This window comes from Ammospiza nelsoni, chromosome 4 (genome assembly GCF_027579445.1).
Source record: "Ammospiza nelsoni isolate bAmmNel1 chromosome 4, bAmmNel1.pri, whole genome shotgun sequence".
Taxonomy (NCBI): Eukaryota; Metazoa; Chordata; class Aves; order Passeriformes; family Passerellidae; genus Ammospiza; species Ammospiza nelsoni.
In genome coordinates, this window is record NC_080636.1 from 12,421,404 (window position 1) to 12,441,603 (window position 20,200).

At 36.7% G+C, this 20,200-nt stretch overlaps 1 protein-coding gene across 1 annotated transcript in view; it reads left to right on the forward strand.

The window, feature by feature from the left end:
* The window catches only part of ADGRA3 (adhesion G protein-coupled receptor A3), a 54,234-nt gene extending 34,335 nt beyond the window's left edge, over positions 1–19,899 (forward strand). The window contains exons 9-19 of the mRNA XM_059471270.1: positions 506–707; positions 3,804–3,953; positions 6,324–6,485; positions 6,761–6,964; positions 8,058–8,271; positions 8,388–8,596; positions 13,179–13,303; positions 13,837–13,960; positions 15,506–15,651; positions 17,770–17,865; positions 18,053–19,899. Of these exons, the coding sequence (XP_059327253.1) occupies positions 506–707; positions 3,804–3,953; positions 6,324–6,485; positions 6,761–6,964; positions 8,058–8,271; positions 8,388–8,596; positions 13,179–13,303; positions 13,837–13,960; positions 15,506–15,651; positions 17,770–17,865; positions 18,053–19,295 (2,875 nt within the window). The 3' untranslated portion in view covers positions 19,296–19,899. The remainder of the gene's footprint in view (positions 1–505; positions 708–3,803; positions 3,954–6,323; positions 6,486–6,760; positions 6,965–8,057; positions 8,272–8,387; positions 8,597–13,178; positions 13,304–13,836; positions 13,961–15,505; positions 15,652–17,769; positions 17,866–18,052) is intronic.
* The last annotated feature ends 301 nt before the right edge of the window (positions 19,900–20,200 follow it).

Consider the following 20,200-nt stretch of genomic DNA (forward strand, 5'->3'; position numbering starts at 1 on the left):
GTTTGCAAAACTGGTCAGAGTGGTTGTACTTCTGCTACTAGTGTTTCTTGAATACTGCAAATGTAATCGTCTGTTCATATCTGCAGTTTGGTGCAAATATGAGTGCAGTTGTTTGATGGTTGTATTGATGCATTTGTAGAGGACAAGTAGAAAGCAAGCATCAATTTGTTTTTATGGTGTTAAAAGGGAATTTTTCATGAAGTAGGCAAAGTTTTTTATCAAAAAATTGTAAACTATTTTAGTAATTTTACAAGCACCTTCTCTCCACCTGAAACCTCATGAAAGAATTCAAAACCATACTAGCATTTAGAACTCATTTTGTTAATAGACAGAAATATGAACAGCTTGAAAGTGCTGAAGATGAGCCAAGGTGGCCCTTTAAATAGTTTAGAGATGCTTAGTTTTGAGTGTCTCTTTATTTCATGTTGTAGTGCTTAATCCTTTTATTTGCTTGTGATGTAAATTTGTCTAAATGTGAGGATTTTTTTCCCTTTTGACTCCGCAGGTGGCCCAGAACATTGGCAGGCATCACAGCATACCTGCTGTGTACACGTTACTCTGCTGGCAGTGGGATATATCCTGGCAACTCCCAAGATGAGAGAAGAGCCTGGCGCAGATGCGACAGGGGAGGGTACTGGGCAGACGAGGACTACTCCAGGTGCCAGTATGCAAATGATGTGACTCGAGTTCTGTATATGTTCAATCAGGTAATTTGTGCATTTCTGTAAAACCAAATTATGAAAACCTAATTAATGAAAATAAAAAACTCAGAAGACCCTTTATCTTCTCCAAGCTGGAAATACTGGTGGTCTAGATAGGTTATGGTGGACACACGCCTCTGAGTACAATACTGAAACTTGTAGGTTGAGGTTAAAAGCTTGGTTTAGTACCTGTTTTGAATGCCCTAGATTGAAAGTGCAAGGAAGATTTTATTTTTGTACTTATCTAAAGCATAAGAGAATGGCTTGTCATGATTATTTTTGTCAGCTGGATGCCCTGTTCTGCCCACATGCTATAAAGTAACAAGGCAGGCTTAATCTGTAGTGAGAACAGCTCTTTTCATGATAGCGGTAGAAAGTAGTCAAACTCTGCTCTGCCTTTGTTACTGTAAACCTTTGGTAGATTTGGTGTGATTGATAAGGGTTAACTTGTGAAAGTAGTAAGTAAAAACTAGGCTTCTTTATCTGGTAGTACTTACCAGGTTGAAGAGAGCATTCTAGAATTTAAATTGTAGCTATGAAACAAAATTTTTCAGCTACAAGTTCCTTTTGAGGTTTATGTAGTTAATGCACACTTCCACAAATGCTGTTCTGCAGCAGTGTACCCATCCTTGTCTGTATAGGTGCTCTGTTGGAAATTACTCCATAAAGCTTTGAACTTTTGGTTTAAGCTTGTTTTCCAGCTTGTGCAGTCAGAACACTGGTCTGCATGCAAGAGGTGAAACCATGGAAATATGAGATTGATCTTGGTGTGGTGTTTTGGAGTTTGGTGGTTGGTTTTTTGTTTGTTTTTTATTAATAATGCTTGGTCACTGGATGATGATGTTGGTAGCACCACTTAAGTTTAATATGGGGCCATGGTGCTTGTCTGAGCCCAGGGTAGGATTTCTACATGTTGTGTGGGTTTGGAGTGTTCCAGTTCATCTCACAATCTTTTAGGAAGACTTCACACTACCTGTCTGAAGCACCTCAGCCCCCAACCGTGACAATCAGATCCAAACTGGTATTTTCCACTTTGGGATGCCTTAGATTTATACACACAGTGACATCTTGATGTCCAGTTGATTGGGCTAACTCCAGTTGGAGGCAAAAGATTTGTACTGCCTATTGTGTAAGGGGGCTGACTTGCTCCCTCTGTGTTCAAGTACTTAATAATGCTGACACAGCTTTCTGTTCTCCTTCTCTGGTTCCTTGAGGACCCCTGTGCACTGGCCAACAAAGATGGCAGGAGTGAGAAGGCAAAAAAAAAGGGAATGCCCGTTCTGGCCCAAGAAAAACTTAAAGGTTGACATAACTATTTGCTTTTCTGCTTTATATTCTTAGCACTAGAGGTGCATGCCTTGGCTTGGTCACATGAAAAAGGTTTGAGGGCTCAAATGTTCTTTCTTATTGACTGGTTAACAGGAGAGAGGTGATGCTGGGATCACTTTGTCCTTTTCTGGGACACAGAAAGGTTGAGTGTTAGTTTAAATAGAGCTTCAATGCTCCTGGTTTGCTTTTTCCTCATCTGGGAATTCACATTTTTCTGCAAGGTCTGTAACAACTCAGTGCCACTCCTGCCTATTTACCATAGCCCAGATGCTCAAGAGCATAGATAACGTAAGGTTGTTTTAACTGCTTTTGGTTAGCCAGCATTTTTCAGGCTGTGGAAAAATGCTGCCAGCTTTGTGTTAGGAAGTTTAAAGTGTAAGCATCAGACTGCTATCTTCAGAAAAGCAGAATAATTTTCATGTGTGAAATAGATAACCTCCTATTATCTACTCAAAAATAAATGTAAACAGGTATTCTATGCAGAACTTCTTTTAAAAGGAGAAGGGAAATGTTTTGGGTTTGGGAGTTGTTTTTACTTACAAAAATTGCCTTCTTTTTATGTGTAGTAGACCTGGAAATTTTAGCAGTATTCTGCACAGAAGTTTCTTGTCTCTGAGACTAATGTTAAATGTAATCATGTTACAAGCATGTTTATAGTCTTTGAATAAAGGTAGTTGAGCTGTTTTCAACATCAAAACTTTGCCAAACATTTTAAATCAAATAAAGGTTCACATGTAAAATAAAATAAAACCTTTATAACATTCTACAAGAGCATTCATATTCTGCTGTTCTTGTTTGTGTATTGAACAAGTACAGTTTTAGGTGACAAGAAATTCATGATTAAAGAAAAAGTTCAATGAAATCATGAAGAGTGTCTGAATTTAAAGGTTGACTTTGTTCGGTATGTGTTATGACTTTGAACTTTATTTGCACTTTAAATATATAACTTTCAGCAAACTGACAAATAAATTAACTTCCATTACTCAGATTGGAATTTATGTACAAGTGCTAAGACTGGCAAGGACAAATATATAGTTGTGCTTAGGAGGCACTTTTCAAATTCAGTAGGGTAGACTAGATATCTCCATGCCAAAAACCAGAGAGAGAGCCTCTGTAGTTTAGATTATCATGGATAAACAGCATCTGAACATGAGCTGATAACATTAGCACAGCTTTCCAGTATACTATGTAAAATTTCCCGGTTTTGGTTCCTGCTGGCTCAGACATGTGGATGTTGTGTATTATTTAGTGAAGAATTTTCCAGCATGGGATTTGTTTCAGGAGTGAAATCATGACCTTTGTCATAGTGAGATCTGTCTTGTTTTTTTGTGTGTGTATGCCATTCCAAATGTTTCCTATAATTACAGAATTGAGAGTGAATGCTGTGGCAGTGGTTTGTTTGAATTGGTTTTGGCTTCTCTTGCTATATTTAAAGAGCTTTGTGTTGTCATGCCTTGGCTTTGGTGAAAATGAAAATAAGCAGTTGACAATACTGTTTTGGGGGATTTTTTTCCTTTTTTTGGTGTAATACCTCTCTCCCTTCTAGGACAAACAGCACAAATCCCAGTTGCTGGCTGCCAGTACAAACAATAGTTCTCTGGCTTGTAGGAAATGTTTTTGCTTAACAGATAAGGTGGTGGTCCTTAGCTACTCAAAATACTGTGAGCCCTCTTGGAGTTGTTCTCCTCTTTGGATCAATGCTTATTTATTAATTGGTGAAGTGTTGTCTCTATCTTGTTCTTTTTCAAATGCTCATGTTTGTTCTCTATTTAGATGCCTCTCAACCTCACTAATGCAGTGGCAACAGCAAGACAGCTCTTGGCTTACACAGTTGAAGCAGCAAATTTTTCTGATAAAATGGATGTTATTTTTGTGGCTGAAATGATAGAGAAATTTGGAAGATTTGCTGAAAAATATAAAGAGGTAACTGGAAAATTTGCCATCACTTTAAAGATAACTGAAGTGTTTGTCCTTAAGTATTCTGAGCAGTGAAATCTTCCCAACACTAGATGCAGGCACTGAGTTAGAGGATTGTCAGATTCTATTCCATGTTTTTGTTTGTTTAGTAGGTCCCTGAAGTTGCTGACCCATGGTCACAGACTTTGCATTCGCGCTGAGATGATCCAGCATTCACTGGACCTGTATGTGAGTAACACCTCTGGTCAGCACTGGAGCAGGGAGATAGGTACAGTAAGTCTGTTTTTATTTAATATGGAGTGGGTCACACAGGTTTTCATTGGTATGTTCTTATCTAAAAACAAATAATGAAAGCCTCAGAGATCCTCTCAATAATGAATAAAACAAGACTTATCTTCTCCCCTTCTACTGTGATAGACTGTCTTTATTCAATATTGAGCCATATCTCTAAGGTTTTCAGGACTCCTCTGTCTTGCAGGATATAACATAAGACATTAAAACAAAATCTTAGAGAATGCTCATTTTTGGGGAGAAAATTGCAAGTAGTTGAATAGTCCCACCAGTGGGTAGAAACTCTCTGTTTCACTGCTGAACAGAGGTTATATTGATCTCACTGTACAGTGCATGTTGGGAAGTTGGAGACCACAATGCCTCGAGTTTAAACTCGTGCATAAAAAAAAGCCAAATTTTCCCTGTCCACCCTCCACCAAACCATAAATGCTGGTTCTACATCCTTTGCAGAACTCCTTAGAGGATTTTCATCTTGGACAATGGGTTTTTTTCTCAGTGGATTTGTTTCGAAGCCAGCCTGTGATTTGCTGGTATATCTAAAGAACATGAGTACAATTTCATGTGAAAATTTTAGTAGCTATTAAGGCTTGGTTTCTTCTCAGGTTGTTACTCTATAAACTTGTTCTTGACCCTGTTTTTCATATTGATTTAGTTATACCATACTCTTATTCATTTCCTAGTTTGTGCTAAAGGGGCTGTTTAAAAGATTAGTACAATAAATAACAAATTATTAGCACTTTTGTATCAGAAGCAACAAGACAATTGTTCAGAAAGTTCTTAGCAGATTGTCTTAATTTAGAATACAGCTGGAAAAACTTGCTCATACCTCAATAAGTAGGAGAAAGAATAATGTGTAATATATTTTAAAAGCATGACACAACTTTAATTCTGCAAATTGTGCTGGTTTATTCTGAAGTCACTGTGTGTTGATGTGTAAAACTTGTTGCCATTTCTCAAGTAGTAATGAGTCATGACAAATACTTTCAGTTAATTTAACTTTGTTGTTGAAGATTTAATGAAAGGACTACAGCCTGCAAATGCTATTTAAGGAATTTACAAGAATTTTTACTGATTGAAAATTATGTTCCTCATAGAGCCAGTTCTCAAAATAACAAATACTTTTTTATTCCAATTCTTGCCTTTATATTTAAAGATTTTTAAAGAGAAGAGCAAATTACTCTATTCTCTTTTTATTAGTAATACTGGGAAAAAAAATTGGGAAGTCTGCATAGCAAAGGAGATACCTTCCTCAACTTACCCTTTGTCTCTTCAAGCTGAAAATTCCAGTCCTTAAATTTAGGCACTGTCAATTGCATTTTGGTCAATTCAACTAAAAATTATACTCATCTTTGCTTTTGGTCCAGTATTTGTCACTGCTCCTTAAATGTGAAAATCTTGCATAGGTCAATGTTGTCAATATTTTTGGTAGAGAGGCCTAAATAAGTAAGTTCCCTTTATCATTTGTTTTTCATACAGAAGGCAGGGTAAGGACTGTGAACTTCAAAACAATGTAATTGATGGTTTGAAAGCAGCACTGGTACCTATGGATATTTGCTGTCTCTCTCATGTAAATCTGTGACCTAAAACAGGTCATGCAAATTTGAAGGCAAACAAGAAAGCAATTTTAAAAAAGTTTGACTTGCTAAAAGGAAGCAAAACAGATGGGTTGTATGCTAATTTTTGCCTGTTTTCTCTTTTCCTATTATCTTCTGTTATACATGCAAACTGTATTATAGTTGATTTATAGTTTTGGTTTCCAAGTTGATTGTAAATGGTCCTCTTAAGCAGTTAGTACAGTAGAAGGTGGAGTATCACGCCATTTCCTTTTAATAAAATATTTATCATGGGTTTTTTCCTGAGTACTACATAAACAGAGACATTCTATTGGCACTACATTTTTCTTCAGTGGGAGTAAGTGTCCAAGTCAAAGTTTTTCAGTATCAATGTGATGAGGTGATTGAAATAGGAGCAACCATTTTCTTTGTGCTTTTTGTGCTGCCAACTCACTTTGTGTTTTCTGATGATGACCCTGCCTGCTGAATGCTTTCACACCTATAAAAGAGTCTTACTTCTCTTCCATGTTAGCTTGGCGACGTCATGGTGGACATAGCAAGTAATATTATGTTGGCTGATGAACGTGTTCTGTGGATGGCTCAAAGGGAAGCCAAGGCTTGCACCAGAATTGTACAGTGTCTACAGAAAATCGCTATGTATCGGCTTGCAAATGGAGCTCAAGTTTATTCTACTGTAAGCATGAATTTATTTATTTATTTATAGGAGGTTTTGCTCACTCTTGAATTTGAATAGCTTTTTATTTTTCTTAATAAATGCTGGCATTATCTAAAATGCCTATTATTTCTGAAGGGTGTAGAGCAATACTCTGAAAAGATTTATACCTGCCAGATAACTGAGATGGTTTTCTGGATGTGTTTTTCTGTGAAGATAGAGAATCCCTTTTTGATTATTTATTATCCTCTCTGTGGTGTGTAAAATCATTTAATGTTTGATTTTTGTTGTTACAGTATTCTCCAAATATTGCTCTTGAGGCCTATGTAATAAAGGCTGCTGGTTTCACTGGGATGACTTGCACCGTATTTCAGAAAGTGGCTACATCAGACCGTACAGGACTCAGTGATTATGGGAGAAGAGACCCAGATGGAAATCTAGATAAACAACTAAGCTTTAAGTGCAATGTTTCAAATACCCTGTCAAGCCTGGCTTTAAAGGTGGGATGCTCTTTGTTTCCCTACTGACTTTGCAATTATATATATGAATAATTTGGCAAGTAAGTTGATTGTTACTAATTTCTAAGTTTAAATTTGCATTTTTGTGTAATCCAAAATGACTGTGAGAAGAATTAAAGGGGTAAAGGATAATAAAGCTTGATTATAAAATAGTTGTTTTAATGGACACAGATTTTAATAAGTAGGTGTGGTTTTCTTCACTGTAACTTCGTAACTTGAAAGATCCGTTCTGACTTTTTCACAAGTATGGAAATTGAGACGCTTCCTAGTTTGTAATAATACATCTTTATTTTTCTGTACTTTCACCTTAATTACATATTAAATCAGATATTAGCAGTGTCCTTAAAAATGTGAAATATTCTGCTCAGAGTAATACTGTAATTAAGCATGAAGTAGAAGATGGACCTGTGATAGTTTTGTGTGTGCATGTGCATATACACACACTCACCTACATGTATTACATCTCTGTATGGGTGTGTATGAAATGGAAACACTTCCTCATATTTCATAAAAGTATTTTTTTCAATTATATTCCCCAACTTACCAGTTTGTTTTTAGCACTTAATTTGCTTGAATGTCACTGCAGGATGTATATTACAATTTATGCTTGTGTAATTCTGTGAAATTATATGCATGCTTCTCACTCAAGTAGTATTTATACACAAGTAAAACCACCCTATTTGTACACAGCATTTTGTTTTGAATGGTACTAGTGCACAATTGCAGCATTTCTCTCTGCTTGTGTTGGTTGGTGCTTCTAGTTGCTAATAGTCTAGTCTCAAAAAACTCTCGTAATACTTTACTTATACCAACTTTAACTTTAGTCTCTGTAACAGTTAACATAAAGTAACCACAGAATCTTTTCTTCTTTTAAAAGATGTTTTAAGGCTTTAATAACCTGGTTAAGCTATTTTATCCTGGATTACTTGAAAACACTGTCAAATAGGTTGGTCATGATGCATAGTCTGCTAAATGCATTCATCTCTGACTCTGTACGTGTAGAGGAGTTGCTAATTTAATCTCTGTAAAGAACATAATTTTCTTGTTTGAACTTTAAAAATCTGTTTGTTTCTAGAACACAATTGTAGAAGCCTCTATCCAGTTGCCAGCTTCCCTTTTCACCCAAAAACAAAAAAGAGAAATCAGACCAGCAGATGAATCTGTCTACAAGCTTCAGCTTATTGCATTTCGCAATGGAAAGCTTTTCCCAGCAACAGGAAATTCAACAAACCTGGCTGACGATGGGAAACGTCGCACAGTTGTGACTCCAGTTATTCTTACCAAGATAGGTTTGTTTTTATTATTACTTTTTTATGATCTTTAGCAAACAATTTTGATTCCCTTATTTTGATTAATGTGTTAGTTTCATGCTGAGAAATGTGCAAATACATTTTGTTTGTAACAGATGGATTGAACGTAGCCAGTCCCCACGTTCCTATCAACGTGACACTGCGGCGCATTGCACACGGAGCAGATGCTGTTGCAGCTCAGTGGGACTTCGACCTCCTGAACGGACAGGGGGGATGGAAATCTGATGGCTGTCGCATCCTTCTGTCTGATGAAAATATTACCACCATTCAGTGCTACTCCCTCAGCAACTATGCTGTGTTAATGGTATGACACTTGGGAATTTAATTTCTTTCTGCAACTTAAAAATGTTTCAAAATACAATTTTGCTTTGGTTTTTTGAGTTAAGGAAAACAAGCATTCCCACCCTCCATTTCACATAAAACTAGACATAATAAATACATCTTTAGTTTTTGCTGTTGTTGATGTAAACGTTGAGGTTAGATGAGGTTTAAGCAGAAATCTATCAAAGTGTAATTAATTGGGTAATAAATAATTAATGAACAACTGGATATGCTAGGAAGAAAGAATTTTCATATGCAAAGTATTATATTATAGGAAGACATTTTAATTAGTTACTTAATCAAATTCAGGAACTTCCATGAACTTTAGTCTATGAATGACAGGCTATCTTCAACTATTACTGCTCTTTTTTTAAACTATCTTCTCTGTGTTAGATTTGTTGACTTTGTCAGTTGACCAGGAGTGTTTCCCAGGTATTTTTTCTGTGATCCATAACCAAAGACAGTTATTTCACTCCAAATTAATTGTTAATTCAGTAGTTGTAGGTCTGTTTACAGAAGACATCAGTGGAAATGGAAAAAAGATCAAAACACTTAGTAGCTATGAAAAATATTTTTTAAATACTGCTGAAAAATAGTATCCAAAATCTAGTCTAAGCATATTGGTATCAATAAAATGGTTAACCACTTCTGAAGCATGGTGAAGAGACACTTTCTTTTAGTGCTCCTCACTTGGGAAGCTAAATTTCTTCTTTGTCTGTTCTCAGAATTCTTAATTTTAGAGTCTGGCCTGGGAAACTTCCCTTTTTATAGATGGTGACTGCTACCCTGCTCATCAATAATCCCTACAGACACTAAATTATAAAATGTGATACATAAATAAGATGGACTGGTAGTGAAATATTATGAGATTTAGGAATGCTGTTAAATGTAAATTTGGCATGGGTTTTGTGGCAGTTAATGTGTTCCATGTGGAACTAAATATATATTTTATGTAGTCATACATGGAAGAAGGAGCACTCTTTTATGATGATCAGTGGATTAGAAGATGATATTTTTCTTTAGCAACTCAGATTTTTAAAAATCTTCCTCAGAAGATAATTAAATGGTAATTACCAGGCTAAACTTACATAAAATTGATTTACATGCCAGGCTTTTTAAAAGAGCTCAAAGAGAGCAACTTTTCTATTTACCTTTGAGGGTAGTGTTTTAAATTACTTTAAACTTCTGCAATCAAGTAAACTTCTACAAGTAGTGCTCCTTTCTTTGATATTTTTAAAATATATAATAATTTCCTAAAATTTAGCAGCATCTGTTAAAACAGAAATAAAATTCATTTGTATGTATAATATGCATGTAAAGAGAGATTATGCTTTAAATTGGTCACATTTCTGTCACCTGGAGGAAGAAAAATGAAAAGCATTTTCATCAGTCTGCTTCTATGAAGACTAGTTCTGAATTAACACATGGTAAGATTATATGAGTATCCTCTTGTGAATTGTAGAGGGAACTGTTAACAATCAGAAATCAAGTTAGAGAAAGGGTCAGCTTTCTTCTTTTTTTGTCAGTAGCTCTTGTTGTATACTCGCTCAAAACTGGTATTCTTTAAATATTAAGCACTTTGCAAAACGTTTGGCTGTAGGGACTGGAGAGGAGGGGCCCAGAATAACACTCACCTGACAGATGTTCTTTGCACACAGATAATACACTGCAGAAACTCTGGATGTCTCTGTGCTGCTAAAAAAGCTTTTTATAATGCCTATCCATATATTAACCAAAAAAGCCATAATAGCCTATTTACTTTCTAGACTCCCATCATGTTGTGCAAGTCTGGCTTCTGACTCAGGCTCAGAGGAAGTTCTGGGTTGAGTTTTAGAAGTTTGCTCTTTAATCCAGCAGTTGTCATTAACATCAAATACGTGAAACAGCAGAGGCAGGAGGGACCTGAGCATGGTGGTTCATCATCCTGGCTTGGATGGTGAATGACTTAACCAGAGCTATTTCACTCTATTTTATTCTATTTAACTTTAGCACATACATGTGTAGAAGAAAGGAATTTGTAGTGTACTGACCCTCTTCATACATTTCAGAATGTGAAGTCCTCTGATAAGGAAACATCACTGAGTGCCTGGTTTTCTGATCTAATGATTTAGGAAGATGCAGTTGTAAAACTTTGTATTTATTTGGAGATTATCTTCGCCACTGTTTAATAATAGAAGAGATAAGCCGAAGGCTCAGCTGAAAACTCATTATAGACTGAACAGAAGGAAAAAACCCAGCAATAGTGCTTGAGAAGAAACAAGAGTTCTGCTAATTAACTATAAACTCCCCAGTATTCTTAATGCCATCTCTACTATTACTGTCATTCTTTTTTACTCAGTAATTATTTAGGTTCAGTTTAACTCAGAAATAACATTATTTGCTCCCCTTACTCTTTTTACTAGATGAAAAATGTTAGTGGAATGGATAAAGAATTCCATTGATTTATTCCATCGGTTATTGGGTCAAGGCCTCAGCTATCTAGGCAAGGCATATACTGAGTTTCCTCACATGTTTTAGAAGATTATTGTAAGTCTTGTGATTTTGTAGCTCTCATTGTCGAAATTCACACCAATACATACCTGGCACCAGTCCGGAAGCAGCAAGCAGAATTGCCCTATAGTTTGTATTGCCTGGTACTCCTGGGCTAGGTGTGACTAAACATTTGCTCATGCTTGTAACAGCAGAGAGTTCTCAAGGATCCCCAGCTGCATAACAACCAGGCCATGGGTAGTGTAGAAATCAGATGACACTGGCTGCCTGAGGCATAAATTCTTATGGTCCTTTGCCAGGTGCCAAAGTAAACCAAATAGATAAGAATCAAACTGACAACTTGATTAAATTAGTTTGAAATGAGGTTGTTGAGTTAGTTAGGAATAACGAATTTATATTCTGATGAAAGAACAATTGAAGGTATGGTGAAGAGACTGTTGACTCTAATTTAATTCAAAAACTCTTTTTCTGTCCATGAAATCAGATTACTGATTTTAGGCTTAAAAATATCACTGCTTTTTCTCAAAACTGACTGAAACTTCTTCCCAATCTTTTACTGTTCTTCCTAATGCTAAGTTTTTTCTCCTTTTCTTCAAGACACTTTTGAACTTTGCCAACTCCAGAAGTTTAAGAGTAACTTACTCAGAATCGTAAGGGAGAGATTTTTTCTGTATCCTGTCCATTCCAAAAAATTGCTTTTAATTGATTTTTTTTTTCACTAATCATAGTTAAGTAAATTTACTGTATTTTTGCTGGGGACTACAGTTTCTTTTGAGTTGTCATGTCATGTCTGCGTCCCCTCCCCACCGCTGGAACTCTAGTAAATTATAACTGCTTCCAAACAGAATTTTTTCTTCTTCTGAGTAAATTAAAATCTGGGCAGATACAGAAAATTTAATTGGTGCTATGGAGCTGTTGAATTCTCTTAGAATTATCAACTATCTATTCTGGTCAAACAAGTAATCATAGAATAACAGTCTGGTAGGAACATCTGGTGCCGTTTGGTCCAGTTAACCTGCTCAAAGTTGGACTGCTTTTAAAGTCAAATCTGCTCCAGATCACATTCAGTCAATCTTTTAGTATCTCCAGGGACACAGGCTCTCTGGGCAGTGTGTGACCACTTCAGAATTTTTCTCCTGTGTCTAATCAGAATTTTCTGTGTTGCTGGTAGTGTCAGTTTCCTTTCATTAGTGGATGGTTCAGCTCCAAGAAGAGTTTAAAAGAGTTTGACTTGGTCTTCTTTATACCATCCCAGTAGGTAGTTTAATACAATAATGAGATTTCTCCCCTCTTCCTTTTCTTCTTAAAGATAAAAGACCTCATCTTCAGCCTCAGACAGTGTATGCTTCAGGATACACTGCTAGTGTCCTGGTGATCTGTTAGACTTGCTCCATCCATTGTCAGTGTCTTTCTCGTGCTGGGGAGCCTCAAACTGCAGCTTCTGCAGGGTGGTCTCTCAGCAGAAGGAAAGATCAGCTCACCCACTTGCTGTGTCAGTGCTCACACAGCAAAGGGTGGCCTTGGGCTACAGGTGACGTTGCTGACTTGTGGTTGGCTTTTGTCTACCACTAACTCAGGTTGTTTTCTAAGCAGTCCAATGCCCAGCCTCTGTTTTTGTGTGCATAGGGTCATTCCATTCCAGATGCAGATCCTTTAACATTTTCCTGTCTGTGATGTTCTTTGGGCTGGTAAAGAAGATAATCACAACTGAAACACAGTTATTCCACATCTGTACATAGAAATATTTTAAGATGAAGAAAATTGTGTGTTTCTTTAAGCTGCTGATCTCTCTGTATCTTCAAAAATATATTAAGTTGAACTGCTCTATAAGAATTGTGACTGCATTTATAAAGGTCAGCCAGAATAGCAGGTAATTGCAGAAGAAACCCAGAAATAACAAATAAATAATTGAAGAGTTGTTTTGGGACCAGTGGGAAAGGAAAGAAGACATATCATCTGGAAGGTGTTTACTTCTTGTAAAGTTCTTCACTTTACTTTTTGTTTTCCCTTTGTCATTGCCTCACCCTCAAAAAATAGATACCATGGACTAATGTCTTTTTTGTTTTTGTTGTCAGGACTTGACTGGAGCTGAGTTATATACACAGCCAGCTGACCTTCTGCATCCAGTAATTTATGCCACTGCCATGGTTTTGCTGATGTGCCTGTTGATGATCATGGTCAGTTACATGTACCATCACAGGTAGGAATCAAAATTACCAGACTAGGAAAATGAGTTTGATCAGCTTAGGACTACCTTTTCTATTTTGTAAGAAGAGCATGATATAGTAATATGCTTTCAGTGGGTTTTTTTCCCCTATAAAATTTGTTGATGCAAACTAACAGTTATGTAAGTAGCTATTTTGTCTTTCTTGAGTATGATAATTTAGCTGTCAAAACCATGTCTCTCCTTTAATTCTTCATTTTGCTTCATGAATGATAAAAGAGGAGGCCATTCAGTGATAATGATAGAATTTAACAAACTGTTCAACCTTTTACATTTCTGTTGATGTGAAAGCTTCAATCCTAAAATTTTTAACTCGTGCCCCAAATAGATGTATAAAGTTGGTAATAGGTGGGTGTTTTAATTTAAGATTGTATTTGATTACAAAGTATGTGGTAGTTAAATGATCTTAAAGAGGAATTATATGTTGTTTATCACTAGAATATCTTGCTAGTTTCTGAAAACAATATTGTAGCTGTGTTTTATATTGTCTAATTTGTTTCTTTTAACAGTGTGATCAGGATCAGTGTTAAAAGCTGGCATATGTTAGTTAACTTGAGCTTTCATATTTTCCTGACATGTGTGGTGTTTATTGGAGGCATAACTCAGACCAGGAATGCCAGTATTTGTCAAGCAGTAAGTAAAACTTTGTTACTGGTTTTGTATTCTTATTTATGAATATGCCCTCTTTTCCACTTACAGAACTCTAATGCTGCATAGGCATTCATCAAAATATAAAATCTAGAAATAAAATGTTTTGCTTTAAGTCATCTAGTCCAACACCCCTGCAGTAAAGATGGACATGTTCAATTTGATCAGATTGCTCAGAGCCCCATCCAACCTGACCTGCAATATTACCAGAGACTGGGCATCTAATACCTCTCTGAGCAACCTGTGCCTGTGTTTTGGCAGTCTCATTGTAAAATCCTAACTTTCTTACATCTAATATAAATGAACAGTCTTTCATTTTAAAGTCATTCCTCCTATCACTACATACCCTTGTAAAATGTGCAACAGATATTTTTTCCCAAAATGCTACCACAGAAACTAAGTTTTATTGGTTATTTCTGTTTTTGAGACTGACTTTCTATGAAATTATTTTACAGGCCTGTATGTAGCCTTTAGAGGCCATGTGAGATCTGATTTTCACAGGTATTAAAATACCTATTTCCATTTGCTCAGTATAACTGAAGGGGAGGGGAGAGAAGTGCTTCAAGCCTCCATGCTTTATTGAGACTCCTTTTTAATGATTTGCCCTTCAAAAATTGCCATCTCAATTCAGTTGCAGTGTTTCAGTATAACAGTTCCTGCTTTCAAAAAATGTTAGTGAAAATTTAATTTTTTTTAATCCAGTGGTTACAAAAATTTTCAAGTCCCTCACCATAATATTCCATAATGGTTTTTATTTAAATTTACTGGATTTATTACGTTGACAGTTCAAAGTGTTGCAGTAAAATATATCCCTGAACTTTCTCCTTTCTTTTAATACCTTCCTGGAGACAGAAATCCTCCAGAAGAAACCTTGTGATAGAAACAGATAGGCTGTTTAAAAGTTGTGTGTTTTTACACACACTTGTAGTCAGCTTAATTGGACCCTTCTTCATGCCTGTGCTGTCATGGCAGTGTTGGCTTGTGAGCAAGGCAGCAGAGGATCAGGAGATTCCACTGTGAAGCAGACTGCATTAATGTTGGGGCAGGTTAAATATCTTTATCTTTGCATTATGTTAAAATTGCTGATTGAGTGTTGGCTGGCTGTGTTTTGCCATCTGCTCCATACTTATCACAGTATCATGAGTTTGCTGTTCTCTTACTTGTTACAATTTGAATGATATCTGTAACACAGGACATTTTAAATTAAGTCTTTTGTAAAATACAGTTTCCTAAAATGTATGATTGATATGTACACTTCTGAAAGTGTTTTTCTCCTGTTACTAAGTTTTAAAGGTTTGCATTACATATTTTTTGTTGTTTTAAACTATAACAACTTGATTTTTTTTAAATATGATGACAATCACTTGATAGAGTGGTTGTATAAAATAAGAGGGTTTTTTTCTCTTGAATTGAGCTTTTGAAAATTTCAGGTTTATGGCGAGTTGTGAGTTTAATGAATTCTGTATTAACTTAGTAGAAAGGAAATATTTAGGGGTTAATTCTTTTTTTGTTGTCTATTTTTGTTTTAAGGTTGGGATAATTCTCCATTATTCCACTCTTGCAACAGTACTGTGGCTGGGAGTGACATCTCGTAATATTTACAAGCAGGTAACCAAAAAAGCAAAGAGGTGTCAAGATCCTGATGAGCCACCTCCTCCACCCAGGCCAATGCTGAGGTGAGTTGTTTGTTTCTGTGGCTCCTTATTTCCCAGGTTATATACATTTATATTCTGACCAGAAAATGTAAAATGTTGCTCCCCTTGTGTTTTCTCCAGGTCTGTAAAGTTCCTTTAGATTTTTTTGTTCCTCAGTGTTATGTTAAGGAGGATGAGCTGAAAGACTGTTGGTGTTAGTGTATTACAGATCCAATGCTGAGTTGCTGATTGGTAAATTAAAAATCAGAAGTGTTTCAGCATCACCACTGAAGGTTTGTTTAGGACTTTAGATAGCAACACAACCCATAAAATTGTCAGAAGAAAGAATATGTAGAGCTGTTAACACAATTTAACACTGCAATTTAAGTAAATACAGTTAAATATATTTTCCAAAGATTGTTTACAAAATTATTTGAAAAATAGGAGTGTCACTTATTGTCAAATGAAAATATTGTTTTTTGTGTGATGTTCCTCCTAAAATTTTCATTTCTGAAATCCCAGAAATGAGACAAACTAATTCTCTGTTAAATTCACATATGTGCAATGCTCTTATTAGAAAATACTGAAGTACCTCGTTCATGTTGCCTCCTCAGCTTCTGGATGTTAATTAAAAACTGCTACTGTGAAATCATCCACAAGGTGGCAGAAGTTGATTAACTTTGATTAGTCACAGGCAAATATTTAAAGAAGTTCATTTTGAAAGTACAGAGACTGCAGAAAAACAGAAGTGCTTTTCTGATTATTTTCAATAACCTTTTCTATGCTACATACAAGCATTCTATATCCCTTATTACTTATTATGAAGTTTCTGCTTTGGAAAACATTGCAGTAAAATTACCAACCTCACAGGCTCAGCTCTGAATAGACATGAACATGCCATTTTAGGTGTGAGCACCTCATTTCTGACAGTGGCAGTAGCTCTGGAGGCAAGTATCCAAGAGAAAAATGGAGCAAACAGGTTTTATATTTCTCAGACTTTCTCAGTGTCCAGCTTCCTGCAGATCAGGAATTTCCTCAGTTGGACAGATATGTGATGTCTTTGTATAGAAAGGCTGTAGAAGGATTATTTTTTTCTGCTGTCTTTTAAACTTAGGTTCAAAATAAAACTGCCATTAATGTAGTACTTGTACAAATAAAGATTTGTTTGTCTGACCAGCTCCTGATTACTGCATCAAGATATAGAATAGACCAATGTCAGAATCTGATCTTTGTAGGATTCATCAAGTAAATAATAAATTGAGTGTATCTTGATTTCCAAAAAATTCATAATTTCCTTTAGACTGTTATTTTGTGTCTCAAGCAAGACGAGTAATTTCAGGTGAATTGTCAAAAATGCAGTGGGAAAGTCCAGGACCACCCTAATAGGTGTTCCCTGTTGATAAAAACCAAATGGTCACCTGCATGTCACAGTAAGAGTTTTCACTTTTGTGTTCTGATCTGAATTTGAACTGGGTTAGTATAAGCTGCAGGACTGAGTGCTGTTAATTTGACTGCTGATCAATAATTATTGATCTGCCACTCATGAGTGCAATGTGAATTCATACAAATCAGAATGAAAACTGAGATATTCCAACAACATAGGCCCTTTTTCTTCTTGAAAGTGTACAGTTTTCATCAATACCACCACAGGGAAGCAGGAAGTATATACTATAAAATTAGAGAATCCACTAAGAATTTTAAAAAACCAAAACCAACCTGCTATCAGCTGAACCCCTGCACCCAAAAAAATTTCAGCTAACAGTGTATAAAATATTAGGCAGATTCATCTGTGGAACACAGGACATACCACTTAGTATTTTTATTCTAAGTGTCCTTTTTCTTTTCCAGCAGTTTACAACTTCTGACTGAGTGCTTTTGCTTCTTCCTTCTAACACTGTATGCTTTTGTTCAGTCTCTGCAAGTGGGAGGTGGGAGTGAGCAGCTTTGAGAGAGAGGCAGCTTATTGCACAAGGAGAAAAACTGTAGTGAGGAAGACTTAGAAAACAATTGATACTGCCAAAGCCCAAACCTGATTCACCCTGTTTAGTTTCATGAAGAGCTTGTATGCTTCCCAAATCCTGGAAAGCACTAATTTCCCTCATGGTGACTTAAAATCCATTTCACTTAAGCAGCTGCTGATAAATTTGTTTTATTTTTTAGGTTCTACCTTATTGGTGGAGGGATCCCTATCATAGTTTGTGGAATAACAGCTGCAGCAAACATCCGAAATTATGGCAGCAGACCTAATGCACCTTAGTAAGTACCCTATAAGTGAGAGCTTTGTCCTCAGATTTATTAGGCTTGCTTTTCTTTGAATGCTTGTTGCAATTAATTCTGATTCTTCCTGAAAACATAACACAGACAAGATCATGTCAATGAACTGAAAAAGCATAAGTGACTTGTGCGAGATGTTAACTTATTCTTTGGTTTGTTTCTTTTGCAGTTGCTGGATGGCTTGGGAACCTAGCTTAGGAGCATTTTATGGACCTGCTAGTTTTATAATTTTCATAAACTGCATGTATTTCCTGAGTATATTCATCCAACTAAAGCGTCACCCTGAACGCAAATACGAGCTGAAGGAGCCCGTTGAGGAGCAGCAGCGTCTGGCCACCAACGAGCACGGGGAACTGGCCCATCAGGATTCCTTGTCAGTGTCCCTGGTGTCCACATCTGCTCTGGAGAATGAACACAGTTTTCCAGCACAGCTTCTGGGAGTGGGCCTTACATTGGTTTTGTATGTTACACTGTGGATCTTTGGAGCTCTGTCCACCTCCCTATATTATCCTATGGACCTGATCTTCAGCTGTTTTTTTGGGGTGACATGTTTAAGCCTCAGTGCCTTTCTTATGGTGCACCATTGCATTAACAGGGAAGATGTCAGGCATGCTTGGATAACAACGTGCTGCCCAGGAAGGAGTACGTATTCAGTGCAAGTAAATGTGCCACCCTCCAGTTCCAGTGGAACCAACGGAGAGGCCCCAAAATGCACCAACAGTAGCGCAGAATCCTCATGCACAAATAAAAGTGCCTCAAGCCTAAAAAATTCGTCTCAAGGTTGTAAACTAACTAACTTACAAGCTGCAGCAGCTCAATGCCACCCTACTTCCCTGCCATTGAACACAGGTCCTCAACTTGATAACAGTCTGACTGAGCATTCAGTAGATAACGATATCAAAATGCACGTAGCTCCATTAGAGGTGCAGTTCCGGACAAACGGACACCCCAGCCGGCACCATAAGAACCGGAGCAAGGGCCATCGTGCCAGCAGGCTTGCAGTGCTGAGGGAATACGCCTACGACGTTCCCACCAGTGTGGAAGGAAGTGTGCAAAATGGCTTACCCAAAACGCGCCAGAGCAACAGCGAAGGGCACTCCAGGAGCAGAAGGGCCTATCTGGCATACAGGGAACGTCAGTATAACCAGTCCCAGCAAGAAAGCAGTGATGCTTGCAGTACGCTTCCAAAAAGTAGCAGAAATACAGAGAAAACAATAGCTACCAACAACAAAAAAGATATTCTGAGGAAACCAATAGCAGCCGAACTTGAAAACCAGCAAAAATCTTATGGCTTAAATTTAGCCATCCAGAATGGGCCACTGAAAAGCAGTGGACAGGATGGACCTTTGCTCACTGCAGACAGTACTGGTAATATTAGAACTGGGTTATGGAAACACGAAACTACTGTGTAGCATTATAATTCTTTGTGGGATGAATCCATATAAACTGTGATTACACATTCCTAAAGCTATTAACACTTTTAAAGACTGTTTACAAACTGTAGGTACTTAATGCAGGGAGGGAACAAAGATAATATGCCAAGCAAAAAATGTTCTGCAACATTACCTTTGCTGTTGTTACAAAGATGAACTCTTGCTTGGTATTTTGTGAAATTTTTTTGAAGTGTCAGTCTTGAGAGATGCAGAACACAACTTTGTATGTTTTTTTTTACCTGTAACCCTGCAGATGTGTCCACAACACATTTCAAATTTGTATTTAATGTATAATAAATAGTATTTTCCCCAGCAGCCCAAAGTTGCACTTTTTTGTTGGGTATTTAAAATACTACTGCAGTGAATGTCGTATTGATTTTACTGTTTCATTATCTGAAACTTATGAGCTTCCATTGCCAAGACAGTACTGAAGTTACAGTTTCCTACACTCAGATTGTTGTCACCTCAGTGTAAACAAGGTAATATTTTATATCATTCTGCTGCTGTGATCAATTTGAATTGTAGTTGCAGAGTGGTGCTTGAGGTTGTACCTGTTTCCAGCATTTATACCCATTTTATTAAAGCTATGTGTATTAAATAGCAAAAATGCTTCTGTATAATTGAGTACTGATACCACAACTCAGCCTTTAAACAGCAAATGGAATTGGGTTGTATATGCTTGGTTAGTTGTGTACCCACTTCAAACTTGCCACTTTTGGGTGTTTTAGTTAAGTGTATCTGAGTTATGATACAGATCTAACATTGTCCCTACTCAAATACTGTGTTAAATAATTTATAAACTTGTTCAGATATGTTTAATTACTGCTTGCCAGATTTACTGCAGCCTCTAGTAGTCTGAAGGTGTGAACTAATTTTCAATTAGT